Source organism: Oryctolagus cuniculus, chromosome 16, assembly GCF_051225735.1.
Source record: "Oryctolagus cuniculus isolate XC-2025 breed Fujian yellow rabbit chromosome 16, ASM5122573v1, whole genome shotgun sequence".
In the NCBI taxonomy this organism is placed as follows: Eukaryota; Metazoa; Chordata; class Mammalia; order Lagomorpha; family Leporidae; genus Oryctolagus; species Oryctolagus cuniculus.
Window position 1 is genome coordinate 52,924,774 of NC_142882.1, and position 25,591 is coordinate 52,950,364.

General features: G+C 40.7%; 1 protein-coding gene across 23 annotated transcripts in view; it reads left to right on the forward strand.

Moving 5' to 3' along the window:
• PALS2 (protein associated with LIN7 2, MAGUK p55 family member) overlaps positions 1 to 25,591 on the forward strand; it is a 124,828-nt gene that overhangs the window by 54,683 nt on the left and 44,554 nt on the right. For all 23 annotated transcript variants that reach the window (XM_051852828.3, XM_070059664.2, XM_051852829.3 and 20 more), the window contains 3 exons: positions 18,588 to 18,740; positions 22,160 to 22,312; positions 22,755 to 22,982. In XM_051852828.3, the coding sequence (XP_051708788.1) occupies positions 18,588 to 18,740; positions 22,160 to 22,312; positions 22,755 to 22,982 (534 nt within the window). The remainder of the gene's footprint in view (positions 1 to 18,587; positions 18,741 to 22,159; positions 22,313 to 22,754; positions 22,983 to 25,591) is intronic.

The window sequence follows — 25,591 nt, forward strand, 5'->3', positions numbered from 1 at the left end:
TAAAATAATAATGCAGAGGTGCAGGAAAACAATCCATGGAAAAGTGCCTGTATTAGAAAAGAGCAATGGGCCAGCGCCGTGGCTCACTAGGCTAATCCTCCGCCTTGCGGCGCCGGCACACTGGGTTCTAGTCCTGGTCGGGGCGCCGCATTCTGTCCCCGTTGCCCCTCTTCCAGGCCAGCTCTCTGCTGTGGCCAGGGAGTGCAGTGGAGGATGGCCCAAGTGCTTGGGCCCTGCACCCCATGGGAGACCAGGAGAAGTACCTGGCTCCTGCCATTGGATCAGCGCGGTGCGCTGGCCGCAGCGCGGCCAGCCATTGGAGGGTGAACTAACGGCAAAAGGAAGACCTTTCTCTCAGTGTCTCTCTCTCACTGTCCACTCTGGCTGTCAAAAAAAAAAAGAAAAGAAAAAGAAAAGAGCAATGTCTCAAGCAGTGACTTAAGCATCAGCCTTAAGGAAATAGAAACAGAAGAGCAAGCGAAACCTATACTAGCATGAAGAACTAAAAAATAAATGTAGAAGTGTGCATTAGGGGCAGACATGGCACAGTGGTTGTTCACCTCTGGGACACCGCATCCCCATACTAATTCATTGAGTGACCTTAATATCAGTCACAGTTTCATTAAATTATTGTGACTAAAATTGATAAAGAACCTAGATTAGCCAAAATAATTTTTGAAAAAGAAAAATGAGTTCTACAGTTTATGCTCGAGGATTCCTGTGAGCCTTTGAAATGAAGACAATGTAGAATTACTTGGATGAGTGGCGCAGAGTCGAGGCCAGGAGGAGGCCAGCAGGCCCAGTCGACCTCTGTCTGTGGATTCCACATCCATGGATTCAGTCAACTGGAAGTTGAAAATATTCACAAAGAAGCAAAAAAAAGCTGTACTGAACATGTACAGATAGATGTGTTTTCTTGTCATTCCCTAAACAGTGAAGTGTAACAGCTGTTTATCACATTGCGTTGTAGTAGATACTGTAAGTAATCTACTGAAAGTATAAAGGACTATGTGTATAGGTTGTATGCAAATATAATCACATAGGGGACTTTAGTATCTGCAGAGTTGTGTATATGTAGGGGTCCTGGAACCAATCCCTCATTATTACCAAGGGACAACCAAACAGGCTCAACTGATTCCCATTACTAATGAATGCCTTGGTAATGTGATGGAAAGATGTTACTGTTTTCAGTAAATGTTGCTGGAATAATTGAATATTCATACATAAACAAATGAATGGTATATGTAATGATTAGCTCAGAATATATTGTAGACCTAGAAATAAAAACTAAGACTAATGAAAATTCCTAAAAGGACATATAAGGAAAAAACTTTGTGACTTAGGGTTAAAGACTTTGTTTTTTAATTTACAAAAGTTACATGTACATGTTGTTTTGAAAGGTGTGTGCTTTGTGGAATGGCTAGTTTGAGCCAGTTAACATGTAGTACCTCACTTAACACTTCTTACATAGGACAAAAATCATGGGAAGAAAATAATGGGGCAGGCATTGTGGTGCAGTAGTTTTAACCATTGCTTAGGACACACCTGTGTCTCCTATCGGCATGCCAGTTCAAGTCCTGGTACCTCTGCTTACTATCTAGCTTTCCCTGCCTTCCTTCTCTTCTTCCTGTCACTTTGCATTTCAAATAAAAATTTGGAGAAATGAAGCATTATGAAATCTTAACAAATGAGATATTGTGAAAATACAGACTTCCTCTTAAAAAGACACCTACATGAAGAGGCAGGCCGCAGGAGTGCGGTTAAGATCCCACTTGAGACTTACCTCATCCTGTAGCGTGCCTGGGTTCAGGGTCAGCTCGGCTTCCAATTGCAGTTTCTTGCTGAAGTGTACTTGGAAGGCAACAGGTGATAGCTCAAGTACTTGTGTCCCTGCCACCTATGTGGGAAAGCTGGATTGAATTCCAGGCTCCTGGGTGCAGCCTCGTGTAGCTCTAGCAGTTGTGAGACTTTGGGGGAGTGAACCAGCAGATGAAAGATTTTCTCTGTCTCTTTTTGTCTCTCTGCCTTTTAAATAAATGAGAAAAAAAAATTCTTTAAATGTCCTGTAAAGTTTATTCTAAAAAAAAAGGGAAAAGAGGCAAGCTACCATCTGGGAGGAAATATTCACAACATACATATATCCTAAGAAGGAAGCTGCTGGTGCATTGCTGGTAGTAATGCAAAATGGTACAACTTCTTTGAAAGGCAATCTAGCAGTTTCTTATAAAGCTAAACATAGTCTTACCATATGTCCCAGAAATTCTGCTCCTTGGTATTTATCCACATGAATTGATAATTCATGTCCACACAGAAACCTGCTCACAAAAGTTAATAGCAGCTTGATTCATAACTGCTAAAACTTTAAGCAACTGGGAAGTCCTTCAGCAGGTTAATAGATAAAGTGTGGCTCTTCTACATGATGAAATGTTATTCAATGATAACAGGGAATGTGCTGTAAAACTATGAAAGGAGAGGGAGGAACCTTAATTTGTATTGCTAAGTGAAATCTTTATAGACAGTTTCAAAAATTAGTAGTTGCTAGGGTTTTGAAGGGGAGAGTGGTGAGAAAGAGGGGTGAATACCTGGAGTGGGGTAGGTTTTTCAGGCAGTGAGACAATATGATGCTCAAAGGTTGATAGATGACATGTGTTTGTCAATGCCCGTGGAGTTATACAATACACAGAATGAACCCTAATATCAGCTATGGGTTTTAGTTCATAATTATCAGTATTTGTTCATCAGTTGTCACAGATGTGTACCACACTAATATCAGATGTTAACAATTGTACTTGGGGTGGAGGAAGGGATATATAGGGACTTTCTATTGTTCAGCATTCTGTAACCTAAAAGCTTATCAGCTAAAGCTCATCATTGATATCAGGGTTCACTCTCTGTGTTGTGCATTCGTAGAGTGTCTTTATTTGGTTTTGATATTTAGAGTAATGCAGACCTAATAGAATACATTTAGGCAGTATTTCTTCTGCTTCTTCCTTATCAAAGAGATTGTAGAGAATTTGTATAATTTTTCCATGACTGCTTTAATTTACCAGAGAACCCATCTGGTTCTGGTACTTTCTGGTTTTGGAAGATTGATGATTGATTTAATTTCATTGACAGGACTATTCATCATATCTGTATCTCCTGTATCTTTCAAGGAGCTGGTCCATTTTATCTCCATTATCAAGCTTATGGGCATAGAATTGTGTCTAGCACCAGTGGTGGTCTCTCTTTTGTGTGCGATCAATATTAGTTTATTTATATCTTATCTTTGTTCCTTTTTTTTTTCTAAGTTAAGGTAGCAAGGGGTTTTTCAATTTTATTGGTCTTTTCAAAGAACCCAATTTTGTTTTCATCAATTTTCTTCCTATTTTCAGTTTTGTTTGTTTCTGGTCAAAATTTTAAAATTTGTTTTCTACTACTTTGGACTTTCTCCTTTCTTGAATTTCCTGAAGGTCAGATTACTGACATTAGATTGTAGATCTCTCATCTTTTCTGATGTATACATTCAAAGCTGTTAATTTTCCTTTAACCACTACTTGTGTATCCTACAAAATTTGATAAGTTGTATTTCTACTTTCATTTTGTTCAAAATATTTTTATAATTTCTCTTCAGACCTCTTTAACCTATGTATTAGTTAAAAGTGTGTTGTGTAGTCTCTGAGTGTTTTGGAGTTTTCCATCTATTTTTATGTTACTGATTTCTAGTTTAGTGCCAGGAGTCTCTGAGAGCATACTTTTTATGATTTTCATTCTTAGATTTGTTAAGGTGTGTTTTACAGCCTTTGTGGTGGTCTCCTGATGAATGTTTTGTGGGAGTTTGAGAAGAAGGTGCATTCTACTCTTGTGGGATGAAATGTCTTAAACATTTCACTGAGATCCAGTTGATGGGTGGCGTTCAGTTCAACTTTATCCTTGCTTATTTTCTGCCCGCTAGGCCTGTTAGTTATGAAAGAGGGATTGAAGGAGACTTAAACTGGTTATCCTTGCAGTTGTCATATTTTGCCTCATGTATTTTGATGTACTGTTGTTAGGCACACATATATAATGTTATCTTCTTAGAGAATTGATCCTTTTATCATTATGTAATGCCCCTCTTTGTTCCCAGTAATTTTTCTGTTTCTGAAATCTGTCCTGTCTGAAATTAATGACTATTCTGGACTTTTTAAAAATTAATACTAGCATGGTATCTCTCTGTGTACCTTTTTATTAAAAAGGGGGGGGGCGGTTTACTTATTTGTTAAAGACAGAGTTAGACAGAAAGAGAGAAATCCATCTATCCATCTACTGTTGCACTCCCCAAATGGCCACATTTGTTCAGGCTGGGCTAGAACAAAGCCAGGAGCCAGGAGCTTCTTCCAGGTCTCCCATGTGGGTTCAGGGACCCAAGCACAGGGTCATCCTCAGCTGCTTTCCCAGGCACATTAGCAGGGAGCTGGATAAGGAGCAGAGCAGCAGAGTCATGAACCTACACCCATATGAGATGTTGGTGTTGCAGGCAGTGACTTAACCCACTATGCCGTGACACCAGCCCCTGTATCTTTTTTAGTCTACCTAAATTTTTATTTGTAAAGTGGTTTCTTGTAGACATCATATAGTTAGATCTTGTTTGCTTATGTACTCTTTATTTTTAAAAAATTTATTTGACAGGTAGCGTTACAGAGAGAGACAGAGAGAAAGGTCTTCCTTCCATTGGTTCACCCCCAAAATGGCCGCTATGGCCGGAACTATGCCAATCCGAAACCAGGAGCCAGGTGCTTCTTCCTGGTCTCCCACACGAGTGCAGGAGCCCAAACACTTGGGCCATCCTCCACTGCCTTCCCGGGCCACAGCAGAGAGCTGGACTGGAAGAGGAGCAACCAGGACAGAATCCGGCGCCCATATGGGATGCCAGCACCACAGGCGGAGGATTAACCAAGTGAGCCACGGCGTCGGCCAGATCTTGTTTGCTTATGTACTCTCTTTAAATTGGTCTGCTTGATCAGGGATTATTGATGTAACTAGATTAATATTTAAATGCTGTCACTGTTTTCTGTTTATTACTGTTATTTTTAAAGATTTATTTATTTATGAAAGCCAGAGTTACAGAGACAGAGAGCGAGCTTTCATCGACTGGTTCACTCCTCAAATGACTGCAAAGGCCAGGTCTGGGCCAGGCCAAAACCAGGAACCTAGAACTCCATCTGGATCTCCCTTGTGCTACTTTCCCAGGCACATTAGCAGGGAGCTGGATAGGAAGTGGAGCAGCCGGGGCTGGAACTGGCAGGCCAGTGTCACAGGTAGCAGCTTAAGCCACTTTCCACAACACTAGACCCTACTTTCGTTATTTCTTAGAGCTGCAACTCATTTACTTCTTTCTCTATTTTAAATGAGCATTCTGTATCATTTCATTTTTTTTTCTGCTCTTTGGCATACCAAAAATACTTGCTTTAAAAAATTTTGTTAATGGTTCCCTTGATTTTGCAATATACATTTATAACTAAGCTCAGTTTCAGATAATACTGTACCACTTCATGAGTAGTGCAACTAAACTACCTTTAAACAAATTTTCAGTTTATCCCTTCAGCCTCTTATAACATTATTGTCATTCCTTAGCTATACTCACCAAATACATTGTTGCTACTATTATTTGAACAAACTGTTATCCATTAAATAAGAACAAGATTTATGTTACCATCATTCCTTTCTTCAGTGTACATCTTATTGCACTTATGAGTTTTAGACCAAAATCGTGGTCCTTCTTTCTGACATTTACTGTGAGACAGGTATTCTAGTGATAAATATTTCACTCCGTTCTCTTCTTGATTTCAAAGTTTTTAAAAGAAGGCCTATGCAATTCTTATCCTTGTTCTCCTATAGGTAAGGTGGTTTTTCTTTGTTTTAATTCCTTCTGGCTTCTTTTAAGATTTTTTCTTTTTTATTTATTTATTTGAAAGTCAAGAGTTACACAAAGAGAAGGAGAAGTGAGGAGAGAGAGGAGGGAGAGAAGAGAAGGAGAGATCTTCCATCCACTAGTTCACTCCCTAATTGGCCGCAGCGGCCAAAGCTGGGCTGATCGGGAGCCAGGAGCTTCCTCTGTGTCTCACACGTGGGTGCAGGGGCCCAAGGACTTGGATCGTCTTCTACTGCTTTCCCAGGCTATAGCAGAGAGCTGGATTTGAAGTGGAGCAGCCGGGACTTGAACTGGCACCCATTTGGAATGCCGGCACTGCAGGCGGTAGCTTTACCTGCTACGCCACAGCACCAGCCCCAAGATTTTTTCTTTATGTTTGATTTTTTTCTACCTCGAATATTATTATAGGTATAGGTTTAGACCTGAGCTTCCTCCATCTATAGTTTGGTGTCTATCATTGATCTTGGAAGATTCTGTCATTATAGCTGCAAATATTTCTTTTCCTTTTTTTTCCTTCAAGTATTCCCATTACTCATATGTTATACTTTCTGTAATTGTCACACAGTTCTTAAATATGCTGTTCTGTCTTTTGCATTCTTTCTTTTTTCCTTTGCATTTCAGCTTTAGGAATTTGCTTTGACATGTCTTCAAGCTCACTGATTCTTCAGCTCTATTCATTGTGACTCTGTTGAAAGTATATTTCATTTGTTAGTGTTTTTTATTTATATCACATCCTTTTGGTTCTTTCTTAGAGTTTCCATTTCCCAGCTCACCTTTCATGTCTGTTCTTACGTGATGTCTACTTTTCTCATGAGAGCCCTTAGTATGTTAGTCACAGGTATTTCACATTCCCAGCCCGAGGATGACAGCCTTCTGCCATGTCTGAGTTTGGTTCTGATGCTTGCTTGCTATGTGTCTTCGAATTATGTTCTTTCGTAATTTTTGTTGAGGAACTTGAAGTAAATAGCTTTCACTGTGAAGTTTATGTTTATCTGGCTAGGTGTTAAGACTTTACCATTAGGGACCAGCACTGTGACATAGGAGGATAAGCCGCTGCCTGCAGCACTGGCATCCCATTCAGGAACTGGTTTGAGCCTCAGCTTCTCCCATTTCCAATCCAGCTCCCTGCCAACGTGCCTGGAAAAGCAATGGAAAATGATCCAAGTACTTGGGCCCTTGCACCCACGTGGGAGACCTGGCAGATGCTCCTGGTCCCTGGCTTCCGCCTGGCCCAGTCCTGGCTGTTGTGGCCATTTGGGGAGTGAACCAGCAGATGAAACTTCTCTCTCTCTCTCTCTCTCTGTCTCTCCCTCTCTGTATCCAACTCTGCCTTTCAATTAAATAAAATAAATCTTTGGGGGGGCGGGATTTACCACTGCTGTAGCTGTAGGTGTTAGAAGCTAACTTTCCTCTGATGTCCTTGTCTTTGTTTCTCCTGTTGGCTTTGAGTCTTCCCCCAGAGATTTCTAGTTAAGTAGTTTCTAACATGTGCAGTTCTTAAAGTTGCATTCCCATTTTTATATGAGAGCGCTATTGCTGTGGTTGTGAGGGCGAGGGGAAGTGTTCTGTAGTGCTATGATTATGTCTGAATTCTTTTTGCCCCACATAAGTGAATCAGGTAGGCTGGATGGGGCTGGAGTTGGGTATCTCCTTTCTCCCTGGCTAGTTAGATTCTAATAGCTTCATTAAAGAAAAGTCTTGTTAAGAAAAACCATATATCCACGTGTATCTCAAAATAGCAAATTCCCCCTTCCCTTTGCTGGAAATTTGAAGTGTTTTCCCCTCCAGTTTTCACTATTAGAACTTGATAGGTCTCCTTTATTTTTAAGATTATATATTTATTTACTTATTTAAAAGGCAGAGAGAGAGAGAGAGACCGACCAACCGACCTTCCATCCTCTGGTTCACTCCCCAGATGCATTTCCCACATCCCATATGGGTGGCAGGGACCAAGCACTTGGGCAATCGTCTGCTCTCCCAGGCACATTAGCAGGGATCTGGATTGGAAGTGAAACACCTGAGACTTGAACCAGCACTCCAGTATGCAATCCTGGCATTGTAAGCAGTGACTTAACCCACTACACTACAATGTCAGCTTCAAGTCTCCCGTATTTAAAACTCAGAAGAGTGAGTACCCCTGATCCCTAGATTTTTTTTTTTTAATTCCCTACCTTGTCTACACTGAGCCTCTAGTATTCATCAATTGTTACAAATTTTTGTATTCTGGTGCTGATTCTGGTAGAAGTTTCTACTTCTGGCTTTCTGTCCAACCAAGCTGTGATTCTCTGTATTGACCTATTTGTCCAGTTTTAGGGGGTAGCAGTTTTCCCCTTGACCTCAGTTGTCCAATGAATCTAAGAATTGTTGATTTTCTTTGTTCAGCTTTTTTTTTTCCTTGTGAGAATAGAAGGGATGATTTTCTAACTCCCAACATACTAGACTGCAGTTTTGTTTTTTTAAAGATTTATTTATTTATTTATTTATTTAAAGGTCAGAATTACACAGAGGAGAGGCAGAGAGAGAGAGAGAGGTCTTCTATCTGACGGTTCACTCCCAACTTGACTGCTATAGCCAGAGCTGTGCTGATGTGAAGCCAGGAGCCTCCTCCAGGTCTCCCACGTGGGTGCAGGGGCCCAAGAACTTGGGCCATCTTCTACTGTCATCCCAGGCCACAGCAGAGAGCTGGATCGGAAGATGAGCAGCTGGGACTTGAACCGGTGCCTATATGGGATATCGATGCTTCATGCAAGGGCGTTAACCCACTGTGCTGGTCCCTGCAGTTTCTTTCTATGGCTGAATATTCCATTTACATGGATATGTTTATTCTTGTGCTGATGGACAGTTGGGTTGTTTCCACTGATTTTGCAAATGGTGTTATAAATATTAGTGGGGGCCAGCGATGTGGAGTAGCAGGTAAAGCTGCCACCTACAGTGCCAGCATCCCATATGGGTGCCAGTTCGAGACCCAGCTGCTCCACTTCTGGTTGAGCTCTCTGTTATAGCCTGGGAAAGCAGTAGAAGATGGCTCAAGTGCTTGGGCCCCTACACCCACACAGAAGACCTGGAAGAAGATCCTGGATCCTGGCTTTGGATTGGCCCAGCTCCAGCCATTGGTGGCCATTTTGGGAATGAACCAGTGAGTGGAAGATCTTTGTCTCTGTCTCTCTCTACCTCTGCCTCTCAAAATTTTTTTTTTTTTTTTTTTTTTTTTTGGGCAGAGTGGATAGTGAGAGAGAGAGAGAGAGAAAGGTCTTCCTTTTGCCATTGGTTCACCCTCCAATGACCGCCACGGCTGGCGCACTGCAGCCGGCGCACCGCGCTGATCCGAAGGCAGGAGCCAGGTGCTTCTCCTGGTCTCCCATGGGGTGCAGGGCCCAAGCACTTGGGCCATCCTCCACTGCACTCCCGGGCCACAGCAGAGAGCTGGCCTGGAAGAGGGCAACCAGGGAAGAATCCGGCGCCCCGACCGGGACTAGAACCCGGTGTGCCGGCGCCGCTAGGTGGAGGATTAACCTATTGAGCCGCGGCGCCGGCCTCAAATAAAGTTTTAAGAAGACATTAGTGTACAAATTTCTGTGTGGACATGTTTTTCATTTTTTCTGAGTGTATGTCTAGCAGTGGAATTATTATGCCATATGGGAGCTTTCAGAGCATTGTGCAAAGTGCCTGTACCGTTTATACTCCCACCAGCAGTGTGTAAGAGTTCTGATACTGGTATATGCTCTCTAACACTTGATATCTAACTTTTTGATTCTAACCATCCTAGTAGATATGTGGTTTTGATTTGTATTTCCCTGGTATTGAGCATATTTCCTGGTGCTTATTTTTTTTTTTTTTTTTTTTTGACAGGCAGAGTGGACAGTGAGAGAGAGAGACAGAGAGAAAGGTCTTCCTTTGCCGTTGGTTCACCCTCCAATGGCCGCCGCAGTCGGCGCACCGCGCTGATCCGATGGCAGGAGCCAGGTGCTTTTCCTGGTCTCCCATGGGGTGCAGGGCCCAAGCACCTGGGCCATCCTCCACTGCACTCCCTGGCCACAGCAGAGAGCTGGCCTGGAAGAGGGGCAACCGGGACAGAATCCGGCGCCCCGACCGGGACTAGAACCCGGTGTGCCGGCGCCGCTAGGCGGAGGATTAGCCTAGTGAGCCGCGGCGCCGGCCTCCTGGTGCTTATTGACAATAACATCTGTTTGTATTCCTTTCCCACTTTTAATTTGGGGGATTCTTTTTGTTATGGTGTTGTAAACTTTTTTTTTTTTAACATTTTAGATAGCAAACAAGCGTGTGTGTGTGTATATATATATATCCTATAGAAATATGTGTGTATATATAAAATTTTGCTAAATTTTCTCCCATTTATAGGTAATCTTTCCATTTTTTATGGTGTTTTTGAAGTACAAAAAAACTTAATGCTGCCGGAGCCATGGCTCACTTGGTTAATCCTCCGCCTGCGGCGCTGGCATCCATATGGGCGCCAGGTTCTAGTCCCAGCTGCTCGTCTTGCAGTCCAGCTCTCTGCTGTGGCCCGGGAGGTTAGTGGAGGATGGCCCAAGTGTTTGGGCGCCTGCACTCATGTGGGAGACCAGAAAGAAGCACCTGGCTCCTGGCTTCGGATCGGTGTAGCCGTGGCCATAGAGCCCCTTTAGGGGGTGAACCAGTGAAAGGAAGACCTTTCTCTCTGTCTCTCTCTCACTGTCTAACTCAGTCAAAATAAATTAAAAAAAAAAAAAATGCTGGTTCATTCTCCGAATGCCCACAATAACAGGACTGAGTCAGGCCAAGGCTAGGAGTCAGAGACTCCATCCATGGTCTCCTACCTGGATGGCAGGAACCCAAGTATTTGGGCCACCATCTGCTGCCTCCCAGGCACATTTGCAGGAAAAGGGATTAGAACCAGACACTCTGGGATACAGGAAACCTAAGCATTGGCTTAACCCACAGTACACAATACCTGCCCTGAATTTTGTTATTTTATTGCTTGTGATTTTGAAGTCATATGTAAGAATCTTTTGCCAAATCTAAGGTGAATGAAAGTTTACCCCTATGTTTGCTGTGAGCATTGTAGTTTCAGATGTTACATTTAGATCTTGGATCCATTTTGAGTTAATTGTTGATTTATGATATGAGGAAAGAGTCCTGATTTTCTTTCACATCCAGTCCATTTGTTAAAAATACTGTTTTAAGTTTTTATCTAATGAGTACATTTTTCATAGGTACAGCTTTAGGAATATAGCAGTTCTTCCCCCCATATCCACCTTCCCACCCCGACTCCCATCCTACCACCTGCTCCCTCTCCCATCCCATTTTTCATTAAGATTCATTTTAAATTAAGTTTATATACAGAAGACCAACTCTATACTAAGTAAAGATTTCAACAGTTGGCATACACACACACACACACACACACACACACGCAATGTAAAAAGTATTGTTTGGGAATGAGTTTTGTAGTTAATTCTCATAGTACAACTCATTAAGGACAGAGATCCTACCTGGGGAGTAAGTGCACAGTGACTCCTGTTGTTGATTTTACAATTGACACTCTTATTTATGACGTCAGTGATCAGCCGAGGCTCTTGTCAAGAACTGCCAAGGATATGGAAGCCTTTCGTGACCACAAACTCCATCAGAAAAATATTGTTCTTTCAGTTGCTGTCCTATTCTTTTTTCATTGAATAGGTTTGACACCCCAGCCAAACACGTAACACAGTGGTGATTATTAATGTCTGGGATTATTTCTGGCCTGTAAATTCCAGATTAATAGAATGCTGTTAATCTATTTGTCCTTGTGGCAGTACCACACAGTGTTGATAACCGTTGCTTTTAGTATGTTTGAAATCAGAAGTGTGACTCTTTCAGTATCATTTCAGCTGTTACCGATCCCTTATCATTCCTCAAGAATTTTAGAATCAGTTTGTCAGCTTCCACTAGGAAGTCACCTGCAAGGCCAGTGGGTGTTAGGCTGAATCTGTAGCTCACGTGGGAGGTATCACTGCCTGAATGGTGTCTCTGATCCATGAACGGGGGATGTTTTCCATTTATTTACATCTTCATTTTCTTTGAATGGTGTTTTGAAGTTTTTTTCAGGGTATAAGTTGTACACTTCTGTTAGATTTATTCCTAAGTATTTTGTTCCTTTTGGTGTTATTGTGAATGAAATTGTTTTCTTAATTTTATTTCCAGATTTTCCATCACTAGTGCTCATTTTTTAAATATTTATTTATTTATTTGAAAGGTAGAGTTACAGGCAGAGAGAGGGAGCAACAGGGAGAAAGGTTTTCCATCACTGGTTCACTCCCCAAATGGCCACAATGGCCAGAGCTGGGCAGATCCAAAGCCAGCAGCCAGGTGCTTCCTTCCAGTCTCCCACATGGGTGCAAGGGCCCAAGCACTTGGGCCATCTTCCAGTGCTTTCCCAGGCCATAGCAGAGAGTTGGATCAGAAGAGGAGCCCACAGGAATTGAACTGGAGCCATATAGGATGCTAATGCCACAGGCAGAGGCTTAGCCCACTACCCCACAGCACCAGCCCCTCATTGCTAGTGCTTAAAAAAACATCTATTATATATCACTCTGGTACCCTGTTACCCTGCTGGACTTATTTACCTGTTCTGGTTGTGCTTTAGTAGATTCTTTAGGGTTTTCTAAATACTGCTCATGTCATACATGGGTGAAGATACCTTTGTCTCTTGTTTTCTGATCTGGATGTCTTTTTTTCTCCCCTTGCCTGATTGCCTTGGTTGGAACCTCCAGTGTAGATGTTGTATAGAATTGGTGAGAATGATCATCTTTGTCTTGTTCCTGATTCCAGAGGGAAGATTTTAGTCTTTCATTAATAAATATAATTGGAGCTGTAGATTTGTACTGCCTGTTTTAAACCTTCACTTTTGGGAGCAGATTCCACATCAGAACCTAGAGAATACATTTACTCTTTGGGAAGCTGTTGTGGTTTTCCCTTGTATGGGTACAGCACAGTTGAAGTCAGTCTTTATTAAACATGGTATAATATGTGATCTTGCTACTTGTTATTTTGAACTTGTCATACATACCCTTAGAATAAATTCTTAGAAGAATCACTGTATTTTGGTAGATTTGGTCAAATTGCTCTCCAATATAAGTTCCCAGTAGGGAAAAAAAGTATGAAAATGCCTGCCTTCTACCACAATCTCACCAACGTGGTATGTTACCAGAACTTTTATCCTTGGCAGTCTGATAAGAAAAAGGATATTTCATTATGATTTTCGTTTTACTTCTCTTAACATGAGTAAAATTGGGTATCTTTTTATATATTACAGAGCTATCTGAATTCCCCTTTCTATGAATCTTTTGTTGATATTCTTCGCCCGTTTCTGTTAACGAATTTGGTCTTTTGTTGGTTTGTAGAATGCCTTTAAAGGGAAATTAATTTGCCTTTTGTCTAATGATTTATTTTGACACTATTTGTTATTTATATTTTGAATTTGCTGATTTTTAAAGAGATTTTAAATGTTTTATAATGAATTTATAGCACTTTGCATCATAGAAGTCTTTCAAAGAATAGAATAAAATATTTTATCTGAATACTATTAAAGCAAAGTTCTTTTTCCTGTTAGGAATAACAGATTCCCTTTTCTAGTGTTTTGATATCTGTGTGAGTCTCATTCTACACAAGTCTCTATGGCTCACCAGTGTTATTTAGAAGCTCCCTGAATACCTTGATATGTGAGTTATCTAGGAATTTCAACTTTTTTTTTTTTTTTTTTTTGCTAAGTGTGGGGAACAGGGTCCGTCTCCCGCAACATGGCGGGGCGCCTGGGAGACAAATAAGTACGAGACTGTGGACTGAAACTAACTCTATGCGTCTGATCTCCCACCATATGGTGCTGAGAGGGAGTAAACAAATCTTACACAGCTGCTTCGTGAATTAGCTGATTCCTGATCCAACTTCTGATTGGAGGAAAGCGGGGTGCTCAGTACGCGGGCAGCGGAGCACAGATTGGTGGGAGAGGACTATAAAAGGGGGAGAGAGGCAACACGCGGGGCCCCCTGAGAGAGTCGGTCCGAGAGCTCGTTGGTGCTGCTCCTCCACGAAAGCGGGGGAGCGGCGGGGGTGCCGCTCCTCTGCGGAGGACCGGGGAAAGAAAACAGCATCCGGTGTCGTTCCTCCGTGAGTGGGGGAGCAACACTAAGTAGGTGATTTCTTTCTTCTTCTTACATAATTTACTTACTTGAAACACAGAATGACAAAGAGAGGGAGGGAGAGAATCTTCCATCCACTAGTGCACGTCCCAGATGGCTGCAACAACCAGGTCTGGTCCAGCCAAAGCCAAGAGCCTGGAACACTGTCAGGTTCCCCATGTGGATGACAGGGACCCACATCCTAGAGCTACCATCCACATTATGAGGAAGCTGAGTCTGAACCGGACTAGGACTAGCATTCCAATAAGGGATGTCCACCATCACAAACCTCTGTGCCACAGTGCTGAGCTATAACTAGGTAATTTCTGAAAAGTTCTTTTTCTTTTCTTTTTTTTTTTTTTTTTTTTTTTAAGATTTATTTATCTATTTGAAAGGCAGAGAGAGAGAGAGAGAATCTGTCATCCCTTGGTTCACTCTCCAAATGGCAGCAATAGCTGGGGCTAGGCCAGGCGGAAGCCAGGAGCTTTTTCCAGGTCTCCCAAGGTGCAGGAGTCCAAGAACTTGGGCCATCTTCTGCTTTCCCAGGTGCATGAGCAGGGAACTAAATTGGAACCAGAGCAGCCAGGACTCAAACCAAGCACCCATATGGGATGCCAGCACTGCAGGTGAAGGCTTAACCTTCCACACCACAGCACCGGCCTCCTGAAAAGTTCTTTACTTGTTAGATAATTCATTCTAATTTACCTATGCTTACTTCATCCTTTATTTTTCACAGCAAAGCTCATCCTGATAAACTTTCTGGTATGCAGAAGCAAATTAGAAATTGAATTCTCTGTTCTCTCCATCTCATTTCTGCTTGAATTCTTATTTATGTTTGGGTATTTGTGACTGTTTTGTATTTTAGATCTCTAGAATAGAAGAGAATGACTCTTGACTACAGCCAAGCTTAGTTCCTCTTTACTTTTCAATATATAGTAAGTAGTGACCATTTACTTAGCCCTGTTGTGAGAAGATAGAAAATTTATGGTTTGGTTCTTGGATTTAAGGGAGAAAGGCAAAGCTACACATAATAATGCTATTATTATTATTAGAAAATACATTTCTCGGCCGGCGCCGCAGCTCACTAGGCTAATCCTCCGCCTTGCAGTGCCGGCACACCGGGTTCTAATCCCGGTCGGGGTGCCGGATTCTGTCCCGGTTGCCCCTCTTCCAGGCCAGCTCTCTGCTGTGGCCAGGGAATGCAGTGGAGGATGGCCCAAGTGCTTGGGCCCTGCACCCCATGGGAGACCAGGATAAGTACCTGGCTCCTGCCATTGGATCAGCGTGGTGCGCCGGCCGCGGCGGCCATTGGAGGGTGAACCAATGGCAAAGGAAGACCTTTCTCTGTCTCTCTCTCTCACTGTCCACTCTTGCCTGTCCAAAAAAAAAAAAAAAAAAAAAAAAAAAAAACATTTCTCACTTTAGATATAGCACACAACTTTTAGGAATAAAATTCCTAAGCTATTATTATAATACTATAGTAATATTCCTAAAATAGTATTCCTGAACTATTATTCACAAGATAGAGACCAGACAGAAAGCTTCCATCCACTGCTTCACTTCCCAAATCCCCACTGTGGCCAGAGCCAAGAGCTGAGAGCTCCATCCAGGTCTCCCAGATGGGTAGTAGAGAACCAACTACATGAACCTGCTGTCTCCTAGGTTCTGTGCTATCAGGAAGCTGGAATTGGGAGCAACTTAATTGGTGTCCCCATCCACTAGGCCAAATGCCTTCCCCATAAAAATGTTTTTGTTTTGCAAGTGTGCTTGGACTGTGCTTGGGAGAAATACCCAGAAGTTCTGAAAGAACCTTTTCTTCTCTGCGGGTCGTTTTTCTTAAGTGCAGTGGCGAATGGGATTCTTAGAACTGGCCATACAGGAAGGCTAAGCCGTATCTCTGTCAGGTCTAAATGTGTGTCTGTCAGTCATGGCAGAATCCTGTCCGTTTGTGGCTAGTGAAACCTATCTTTCTTGAGTTAGGCTAGCTTCTAACAATTCTCTTTCTTGAAATAAGATGGAAGATGTCTCCGTCTTTGTGTCTTCTCCCTCTGTCTATATAACTCTGCCTTTCAAATAAATAAATATTTTTGGAAAATTCATTTAAAATGCAGAGTGACAGTGAGAGACAGCTGCTGGCCCACTTTCAGATGCCTACAGCAGCCAGAGCTGAGCCAAACCGAAGTCAGGAGTCAGAAACTGAACATGGATATCCCACATGGGTGAAAGGATCCAAGTACTCAGGCAGTCCCCTACCGCCCCCCAGGTTACACATTAGCAGGAAGCTGGGATCTGAAGCAGAGCTTGACATCAAGCCCAGACACTGATAAGAGATGCAAGCATCCCAAGTGGCAGGTTAACCACTGCACCAAGCACCTGCCCCTCGTGTTTTTGTTCGTTTGGTTTTTAACTTGCAATATTTCTATTGAAACTGTCAGAAATTTTAGATTGTTTATAATTACCAAGTTATGTAGATCGCTTCAGTGTCTTCCAGTGATGATGATCATGCCATGGTACGTGTTTAGAGCCCTGTCTCCCTGTCCTTGTCTAGCTTGTGTCATTCTTTCAGAAAGATAGTTACCATTCTCATCCACTGTGGCATTTTTTAGACTTCGTAATTTTTTCTCATCGACATCTAACGGAAGCTTCTTCCTTTGTTTAAATTACATTTGCTGGCTGGCACCGCGGCTCACTAGGCTAATCCTCCACCTAGCGGTGCCGGCACACCGGGTTCTAGTCCCGGTCGGGGCGCCGGATTCTTTCCCGGTTGCCCCTCTTCCAGGCCAGCTCTCTGCTGTGGCCCGGGAGTGCAGTGGAGGATGGCCCAAGTGCTTGGGCCCTGCACCCGCATAGGAGACCAGGAAAAGCACCTGGCTCCTGCTTTCGGATCAGCACGGTGCGCCGGCCGCGGCGGTCATTGGAGGGTGAACCAACGGCAAAAGGAAGACCTTTCTCTCTCTCTCTCTCACTATCCACTCTGCCTGTCAAAAAAAAAAAAAAAAATTACATTTGCTGTTTTTGATATTTTTATTTTTGTTCAGTAGCTCTTTCTCCTTTATCAATTTATCTGATATATCTTTAAATTTTGTTTGTTTTGAGGTTGTTCTTTAAAATGTTGCTTAATATGTAGCTCTGTCTTCCAACTAAAAACTTCACTCTTGTGAATCACCTAGGAAAAAAGTACATTTAAACAAAAAGATTCTTGTCAGCATTAGAATGGTATATGTGTACTCTGAAGAATCTACCATATGTGGTGGAAATGGCATTGACATTATTACAGGTGTCTGATAAAGTTCCTGCAGTTACCACTTTAAATTTAGATTTGTTATGCATTTATAGAAATGAATCTTAAAATATATGTTTGGATTTATCATCTTATGTGGTTTTATTTATGTTAAACCTTAATAGTCATGCTTTTCCCATCTCAAAATCAGAGAGCAGCCATTTATCAGGAAAGCAAACCTACCTTGTTTTTATTCTCAGTTTGAATTTAAACTATGCTTTGCTCTTATTAAAGGATAATTGACATTATGTATTTTCTGTAACGCTGTGATTTGTGGCTCATTTTCTGTGGGAAAGATTGTGAGAATTCAAACAACAAAGCAACCTAAGACACAGAAACAGGAGGGTGTCATTCCTGTAATGAAGTCATCAGGTCTTTCAGAGAACAATGCAACAATCACCTGCCGTGAATGGACTCTTCTGCTGATTTTAAGAATTGAAAAGTTGTAGTTTTAGCGTTTTGGGACTTCCAGAATGCTTTCTATCATATTTTAAAATACTGACATAGTGGTTCTGTTCCTATTCTTGTTTTTGTTATTTTAGTAAAACATAAATAGCATCTAGAGTTTAAGCCTCAAGTAGAAAGTAATAAGAAATCTGTCAGTGGGCAAGGAGTATGTGTTTTTTAAACAGTCATCTACTCTGTTCAGATTTTTCATGAATTGTTAGAAAAATGAGTCACGTTCCATGACTTTCAGTGTAAGAATAGAGGCCAAGGTTGACTATATTGCATAATTACTGTACAGTATGCATATTGTCTCTGATTAAAATACTAAATTCGTAGGCCAGCGCCACGGCTCACTAGGCTAATCCTCCGCCTTGCGGCGCCAGCACACTGGGTTCTAGTCCCGGTCGGGGCGGCGAATTCTGTCCTGGTTGCCCCTCTTCCAGGCCAGCTCTCTGCTATGGCCCGGGAGTGCAGTGGAGGATGGCCCAAGTGCTTGGGCCCTGCACCCCATGGGAGACCAGGATAAGTACCTGCCTCCTGCCATCGGATCAGCATGGTGCACCAGCCGTAGCGCGCCACCCATGGCGCCCATTGGAGGGTGAACCAATGGCAAAGGAAGACCTTTCTCTCTGTCTCTCTCACTGTCCACTCTGCCTGTCAAAAATAAAAAATAAATAAATAAATAAAATACTAAATTTGCTTTCAATGAATCAATCCTCCAAGTATTATCTTTCAAAGTTACAGAAAAAATCCAGAAGTAAGCCATGATCGGGAGCAAAACAGATGCGATTACTTGAAGCCACTGTCATTTTTCCAGGCTCATGAGAAACTTGAAGACTCAAAACTAGAAGCTGTCAGTGACAATAACTTGGAATTAGTCAATGAAATTCTGGAGGATATCACTCCTCTCATAAACGTGGATGAAAATGCAGCAGAACTGGTTGGCATACTCAAAGAACCACACTTCCAGGTAACCTTTCCCTGTCCTCCTCCTCTCCAGGAGTGGTTAAGTTCAACTTTATGATGGTGGATTTCTAGGATTATTTAGGACTATATTTTGTAAGTATGTAAATTCCAACTTAGGTATTTTAATATCTTGCTGTGTCAGCGTACAAGATTGGATGTATGTGGCTAAATGTACATACAATGTCTGTAACAGAAATATATCACAATGGGTTTTCCTTTGTGTGGTTAAAGAAAACAGCTCTAATTCACCATCAGGACACATGCAAGAGATATTTTCCTCACTGTGATGATGGATTTTTTTCTTGTTTGCTGCTTCTCTGATGCTAAGTCCTTCTGGGGCCCAATAATGCACATTTTGCATGTGTTTCTCAAGACTGGGACGCAACTGATTACTGTGGGGCAGAAGAAAGCTGTGTAAGGCTAGAAACTTCTATTACATAACATACTAAGTAAAAAAATAAATGCAATTTAAGCATTGGCCTATCCCAATTAAGAGTTTATCAGTTTCACAAAGAAGGATCCATTTCAGAAGAGAAAGGGCAGGGACTATTTCTTTTAAACCCAGAATAATTAGGATAATTTGGTGTTGGGGCAATGCTAGGAAAATAGAGTAATTGAAGAGAATAAAAATACATCCATCCATACACAGCAACTAGATTTATGACAGACAGTGCATTGTAGTGGTGAAAGAACGGGATAGAAGAAGGAAGGCTCACCTTCTTTCCCTTGGAAATCTTAGCATCGAAAATCAAATGGAAGCACCCTTTTGTTCTGTCTGAGCCAAAGACTTTATGTGACTTTCCAGCAATGTTACTGCAAAAAATGAAGATTTAAAAGTGTGATAGTTCCTACACAAGTCAGTATATTAGATGAAAAAGAAAAATGACACATGTCACAGACACCTTACACAGTGCCAGTTGATCAGATCCTTATAAAGTACCTTGGACTTTATCCTGAGGACAGCAGGAAACCTTGGAGGGAGAGTGTGGTACGCGCTCATTTCCAGCCTAGGTCTATCTGTGGCATCTGGCTGGAGCCTCCCCTTTCCCTTCTGATCATGATGCTGACCTTGTAGAATGTCCCCCTCCTCAGTTTGAATGCTTGCTTCTCCACTGCTTAGTTTAGTTATCCCTTCTATTTCCTGTAAACAGAGAGTCTGGCTAAAAGGCTGATTCTTTAAGTTCATTAGTTGGAGCCAGACTGTATTGTAAATGAAGATACACAGTGTGAATTAAACTACATCAGAGGTGGGCATTTGCACAGTGATGAAGATGCTTGTTGGGATTCACATCCCAGTTCTCAATGCCTGAGTTCAAGTCCTGGCTTCTCTGACTCTGCTCCCACTTCTACCTTCCTGCTAATGCAGACTCTGGGAGGCAGCAGTGATGGCTCAAACAATTGGGGCTCTGCCACCCACATGGGACAACTGGATTGAGTTCCCAGCTCCTAGGCATTTGGGGAATTAATCAGGAGATGGGGTTCTCTCTCTCTCAAACTAAACAAATAAAATTTTAAATTACTTCGGAAGATATATAATACCTGATTGGCCCAACTCTATTGATGCCGAGATTGGTCTCTACTAAGAGTGATGATAATCTTTCTCTGAGGTCTCCACTAAGAAATATTCTAATGTGTTACTATTCTAACATTTATGCAAATACCACTTCTTATTAACTGTTTACCTACTGATGAGCACAAATAATTCTTACCTAAATCAATATTTTTATTAGAAGTTACACATGAATTTTTTGCATTCTCTTATTTATTATCTGGTATTTTTCTATAATGTAGCATTTCTCCTCAGTTCACCTGTTTAATTATCCTGTAGTGCATTTCCTACTTGAAAAAGCAGGGAAGTGCTGGATTCTTTCCTTTACTAATTTTCAGTATAAATAGTTTAAAATGGGAGTTTCAAATTATAGTAAATGAGTTTTGTTGCTCCTTTTGTCTTTATAATACCATTGTAAACCTATGGGTATTTTGTTAAGGAGATGTTTTAAATCTCTAGACTCCTTACTCTTTGGTTTTCAGGATGTCATGACTGGTTAGTTGTGGGCAGAGTTTAACATCTGAATCCAAAGTTTTGAGAGTTCTGGTTCACAGATATAAAACTAGGAGTTACCTGTGAGAAGTAGTTCTCACAAGAGTGACTGCTCCTGCCTGAGAACATAGGATGGAAATCCAAGCAGTCCAGGGTAGAGCTTTGAATACCTTCCAATATGTATAGGACGAACCTTTACATGTGGATTTGTGAATTTTTCTTTTTTTTTTTTTTTGAAAATTTTTCTACAGTTTCTTATAAGTGACATCATGAAATGCTGAGAAATTAACAAACCAACATCCTGATTGTGTTCTGAATTTGTTATTTGTTCCCTTTTATTTTTGTTTTACTGTTCTTGAACTTGTCTATCCAGTCAAAAAAGTTTTAATGTAGCTTTATGACAGGTATGCACAATTGCAGTACAAATTATTTGTTTAGAATATGGAATGAATTTTTTTAAATAGCAAAAGAATGTCAAGAAATTTCTAGAAAGCTAAATCTAAATCATCCATGATAATGCTACATATATAGTAAATACCAAAAATAAAAATACATTGTTTTCAGGACCATTATTGGCTCTTTTTTTCTTTCCCAAAAGTGCATCTTTCATAGACTAAAACCTTTATTAGTATATAAAGTTTCCTGTTACTGATGAAAAATGCCAATACTTATTTTCTTCTGGACATCTTTTTTAACACACATGTTATACATGTAAAATTATATTACTAAAGTAGCAGTGTAGTTACTAATTACTAATGTAAAAATCAGAGCCATCATTATTTCTTATGATACCTAATAAATGGGGATTGATGGTAACTATTGAATGATGATGATGACAGTTGTGGCAGTGAAATCACTGCACCAGACTTGGAAACCTAGGTTCAGTCTCCAGTGAACATGCTGCTTTAAAACACCGTGTCTGGGGTCAGCATTTAGCTTAACAGTTAATGTGCCAGTTAAGAACACCATGTCCCACATCAGAGTCCCGTTCCCGGGTTCAAGACCCAGCTCCTGACTACAGCTTCCTGCTAATGCAGACCCTGAGAGGAAGCAGGCACAGCTAAGTAATTGGTTTCCTGCCTCCTATCTGGGAGACCTAGAATGAGTTAATTGCTCCTATTCTGGCAGGGTTTGTTGCAGGCATTTGGGGAGTGAACCAGCAGATGGGGTAGCATTTGTTTCCTCCCCTCTCCCTCTGTCTCTGCCTCTCAAAAAAATAAAAAGTGACCGAATTTTATCAACCTCTTCAATCCTAAAACAAGAATGTTAATAAGTAAAGCTATATGTTTTTCTATTTCTTAAAAGTGTTCTCTATATATTTTATTTTTAGTGACTTATTCTGTCAGTGGCTAATAACCACAGGCTGTTTTGACTCCTTACAGTCACTCTTGGAAGCCCATGACATTGTGGCATCAAAGTGTTATGAGTCCCCTCCATCAAGCCCAGAAATGAATAACTCTTCTATCAATAATCAGTTGTTACCTGTGGATGCCATTCGTATTCTTGGTATTCACAAAAGAGCTGGGGAGCCATTGGTGAGTAGACGAATGAGTGCCTTCTTGAATCTGAAACAGGACATAATGTGCGGCTCAGTCACTACCCTTTTTTTCTTTTTCACAGTGTATTATGAAAACTGTATTCCTGTTTTATCAAATAAGTCCGTCTGAATGCATAAATACTTTTTCTTGCTCCCTTGAGCTTCCTTTACCCCATGGGACACAGCCTACTTTGTAGTAAATGTTTAATTTGTAGAGTTAACCTTTCTATGCACATGCTTTTCTCATGGAGTGGTAAATAGTCACAGTTGCACATGGTTTAATGGGATTGAAATATTGATAGGCGAGAGCAGTGATGGAAAAAATAAACGTGACTCATTTACCTAGTGTTACAATTTCCTTATATATATATATATTCATGAGTATTTATGTATTTCTACTTAATAAAGTAAATTAGAATTCAATTCCTTGTATCCTATAGGGTGTAACGTTTAGAGTTGAGAACAATGACTTGGTGATTGCCAGAATCCTTCATGGAGGAATGATAGACCGACAAGGTCTGCTTCACGTGGGAGATATCATTAAAGAAGTCAACGGCCATGAGGTTGGAAACAATCCAAAGGAGTTACAAGAATTACTGAAAAATATTAGTGGAAGTGTCACTTTAAAAATTTTACCAAGTTATAGAGACACTATTACTCCTCAACAGGTTCGTAATAAAATTTTTGGTAATGTTAATTGTATTTCTTTAAGCACACAGTTGGATAAAACCATCAGTTGCTATTATTTTGCAAAGGAAAAGGAAAAACCAACTCTCTGATTTAATAATTCTGAATTGCCTTATTTTTATCGTGGGTGAATTTTTGAATTTTTAAACAATAGTACCTTACTATTCTAAAGGAAATAGTAAAGAAATTTCTTGGTGAACACCGTAAGTCCTGGTATTACAGTGGCTTACAGCTGGGTATCAGAGAAGCCCCACAGCCTTCCTCTATTAACCCGGCAGACATTTCTGGCGTCTGTGATGTTCCCGGCATTGTGTTAGGTGCTGTACGAGGCTAAGTACGAAGTCCAGACCGCCTCTCGCTTAGCGTTGACGTGATGGGCTAAGTGAGGAAGGAGGCCAGAGAGGATGGGCATAGCTGGAAGAAGACCTTGGACACTTGGTTTGCACACATGTGATCTGTATTTAGAAATAATAGAGGATTGACCATGGGAATGTTGTAATGATATCAGCCTTGTTATATTGGATGAATTTTAAGAGGGAGGAGATGAGGTCATCAGGTGGTATATATTTGAAAGCATGAGGTGATTTTTGAAGGGAAGTTCTACGAAATGGTTATAACTACGTGGGTATCAGATATGCCGTTTACTTATCTTCTCTGTGCTTCGTTTTCCCCACCTGTGTACTTAGGGATAACTAACACTTTTTCCTCAAAAGATTGTTGAGAGGAATAAATAAGTTAATTTATGTAATTCTCACATAGCAGCTCCATGGCTGTGGTCATGGTGGTATAAAGTAGCTGGGCTGTAAGGAAGTGTAAAGAAACAAAAGTAAGATAAGTGCAGAGACAACTGAAAATTATGGTCAGAGCGTTGGAATTGAAGAGAGGGTTTTTAAGCCTAGATAATGAAGAAATACAGAAAATACCTATTGGTTTTTAGATTGACAGCTCTCCTGTGCAAGTTTGTTTCAGAAATTTATTTTATGATACATGAGTGAAATCATGTTTTCTTATATAAGATATTGCCACTGTATCTTATTTCATGTTGATATGAGAGTGTAAAAGTTTAGTTTTCATATTTCCATTCAATTCTTTGAAATAACATTGGCAGAGTGCCTGTTTCTAACAGTTCTTTGGAACATAGGCTAAGATACTTAATCATGAGTTTTGGTGTGTAAATTAGACTTCTGAAAAATGAAAGACTTGGAATGAACTTAGTTAAAATGAGCATAGAGACCTTCAAGAGAAGAAACCATGAAAAAAATATGAGGACTTAGACATTCCATATCATTAGTGCCATTCAGACCACCTTCATTCCTCAACTGACACATTTCTGTTTGTGATAACATGAGTCCTATCTTGGACGTGAATAATTGGGAAAGTAAAACTTAAGATTTATATATACTTGTTTGTTATGTGTAAGTTGATAGAATGCTGTTTGTGTTCCCTCCACCTCCACTGTGTTCCAAGCTCCAGAATTCTTCCAACTCACCATGACTATAATGGACTTTTTCAGAGAAAACAGATTTTCATGTTAGTAATAGCTTGAATTTTGGCCCAAATTCCATTAAAAGTTTTATACCTGGTGAAGTGAATTTCATGACATGCACATAAATTTTTTCTCCACCCATAGTGTTTCAAACCCTGGTTTCAATTAACATTTTGGTGAGAGATGTTTTAAATGGGGAAGAGGAGAGCATATAAGCATCTGGAAATACTGGGTCTATCCTACCATAAAGAAGAAAAGAGGCTATGGCATGAAAGCTTTCAAGGAGGGCTGAGACTTCTTCAAATTGGGACTTTTTTTTTTTATTTTTATTTAATGAACATAAATTTCCAAAGTACAGCTTATGGATTACAATAGCTCCCCCCCCCATAACTTCCCTCCCACCCACAACACTCCCCTCTCCCACTCCCTCTCCCCTTCAATTCACATCAAGATTAATTTTCAATTATCTTTATATACAGAAGATCAATTTAGCATATATTAAGTAAAGATTTCAACAGTTTGCACCCACGCAGAAACACAAAGTGTAAAATACTATTTGAGTACTAGTTATAGCATTAATTAAACACCTAAGAGTAATTGTGTATTAATTACAGAGTTCAACCAATAGTTTTAAGTAGAACATAAAAAATACTAAAAGGGTAAAGTATTAAGTTCTTTTTTTTCTTTTTTTTGTTATATAGTTTATTTAATAAATGTGAGTTTACAAAGTGCAACTTTTGTATTGTTGTGGCTTCCCCCCCCCCAACCTCCCTCCCTCCCGTGGCCCTTCCCTCTCCCACTCCCTCTCCCATCCCGCCCTTCATCGAGTTTCATTTTCAATTACCTTCATATACTGAAGATCAACTTAATATATACTAAGCAAGGCTTTCAACAGGCTGCACTCACACAACCGCACAAGGTATAGGGTATTGTTCGACTAGTAATGTTGTTTTTAAGTTTCATAGTAGAACACATTAAGGACAGAGATCCTACATGGGGAGCATGTACCCAGTGACTCCCATTGTTGATTTAACAATTGGCACTCTTATTTATTTTTTTTATTTTATTTTATTTAATGAATATAAATTTCCAAAGTACAGCTTA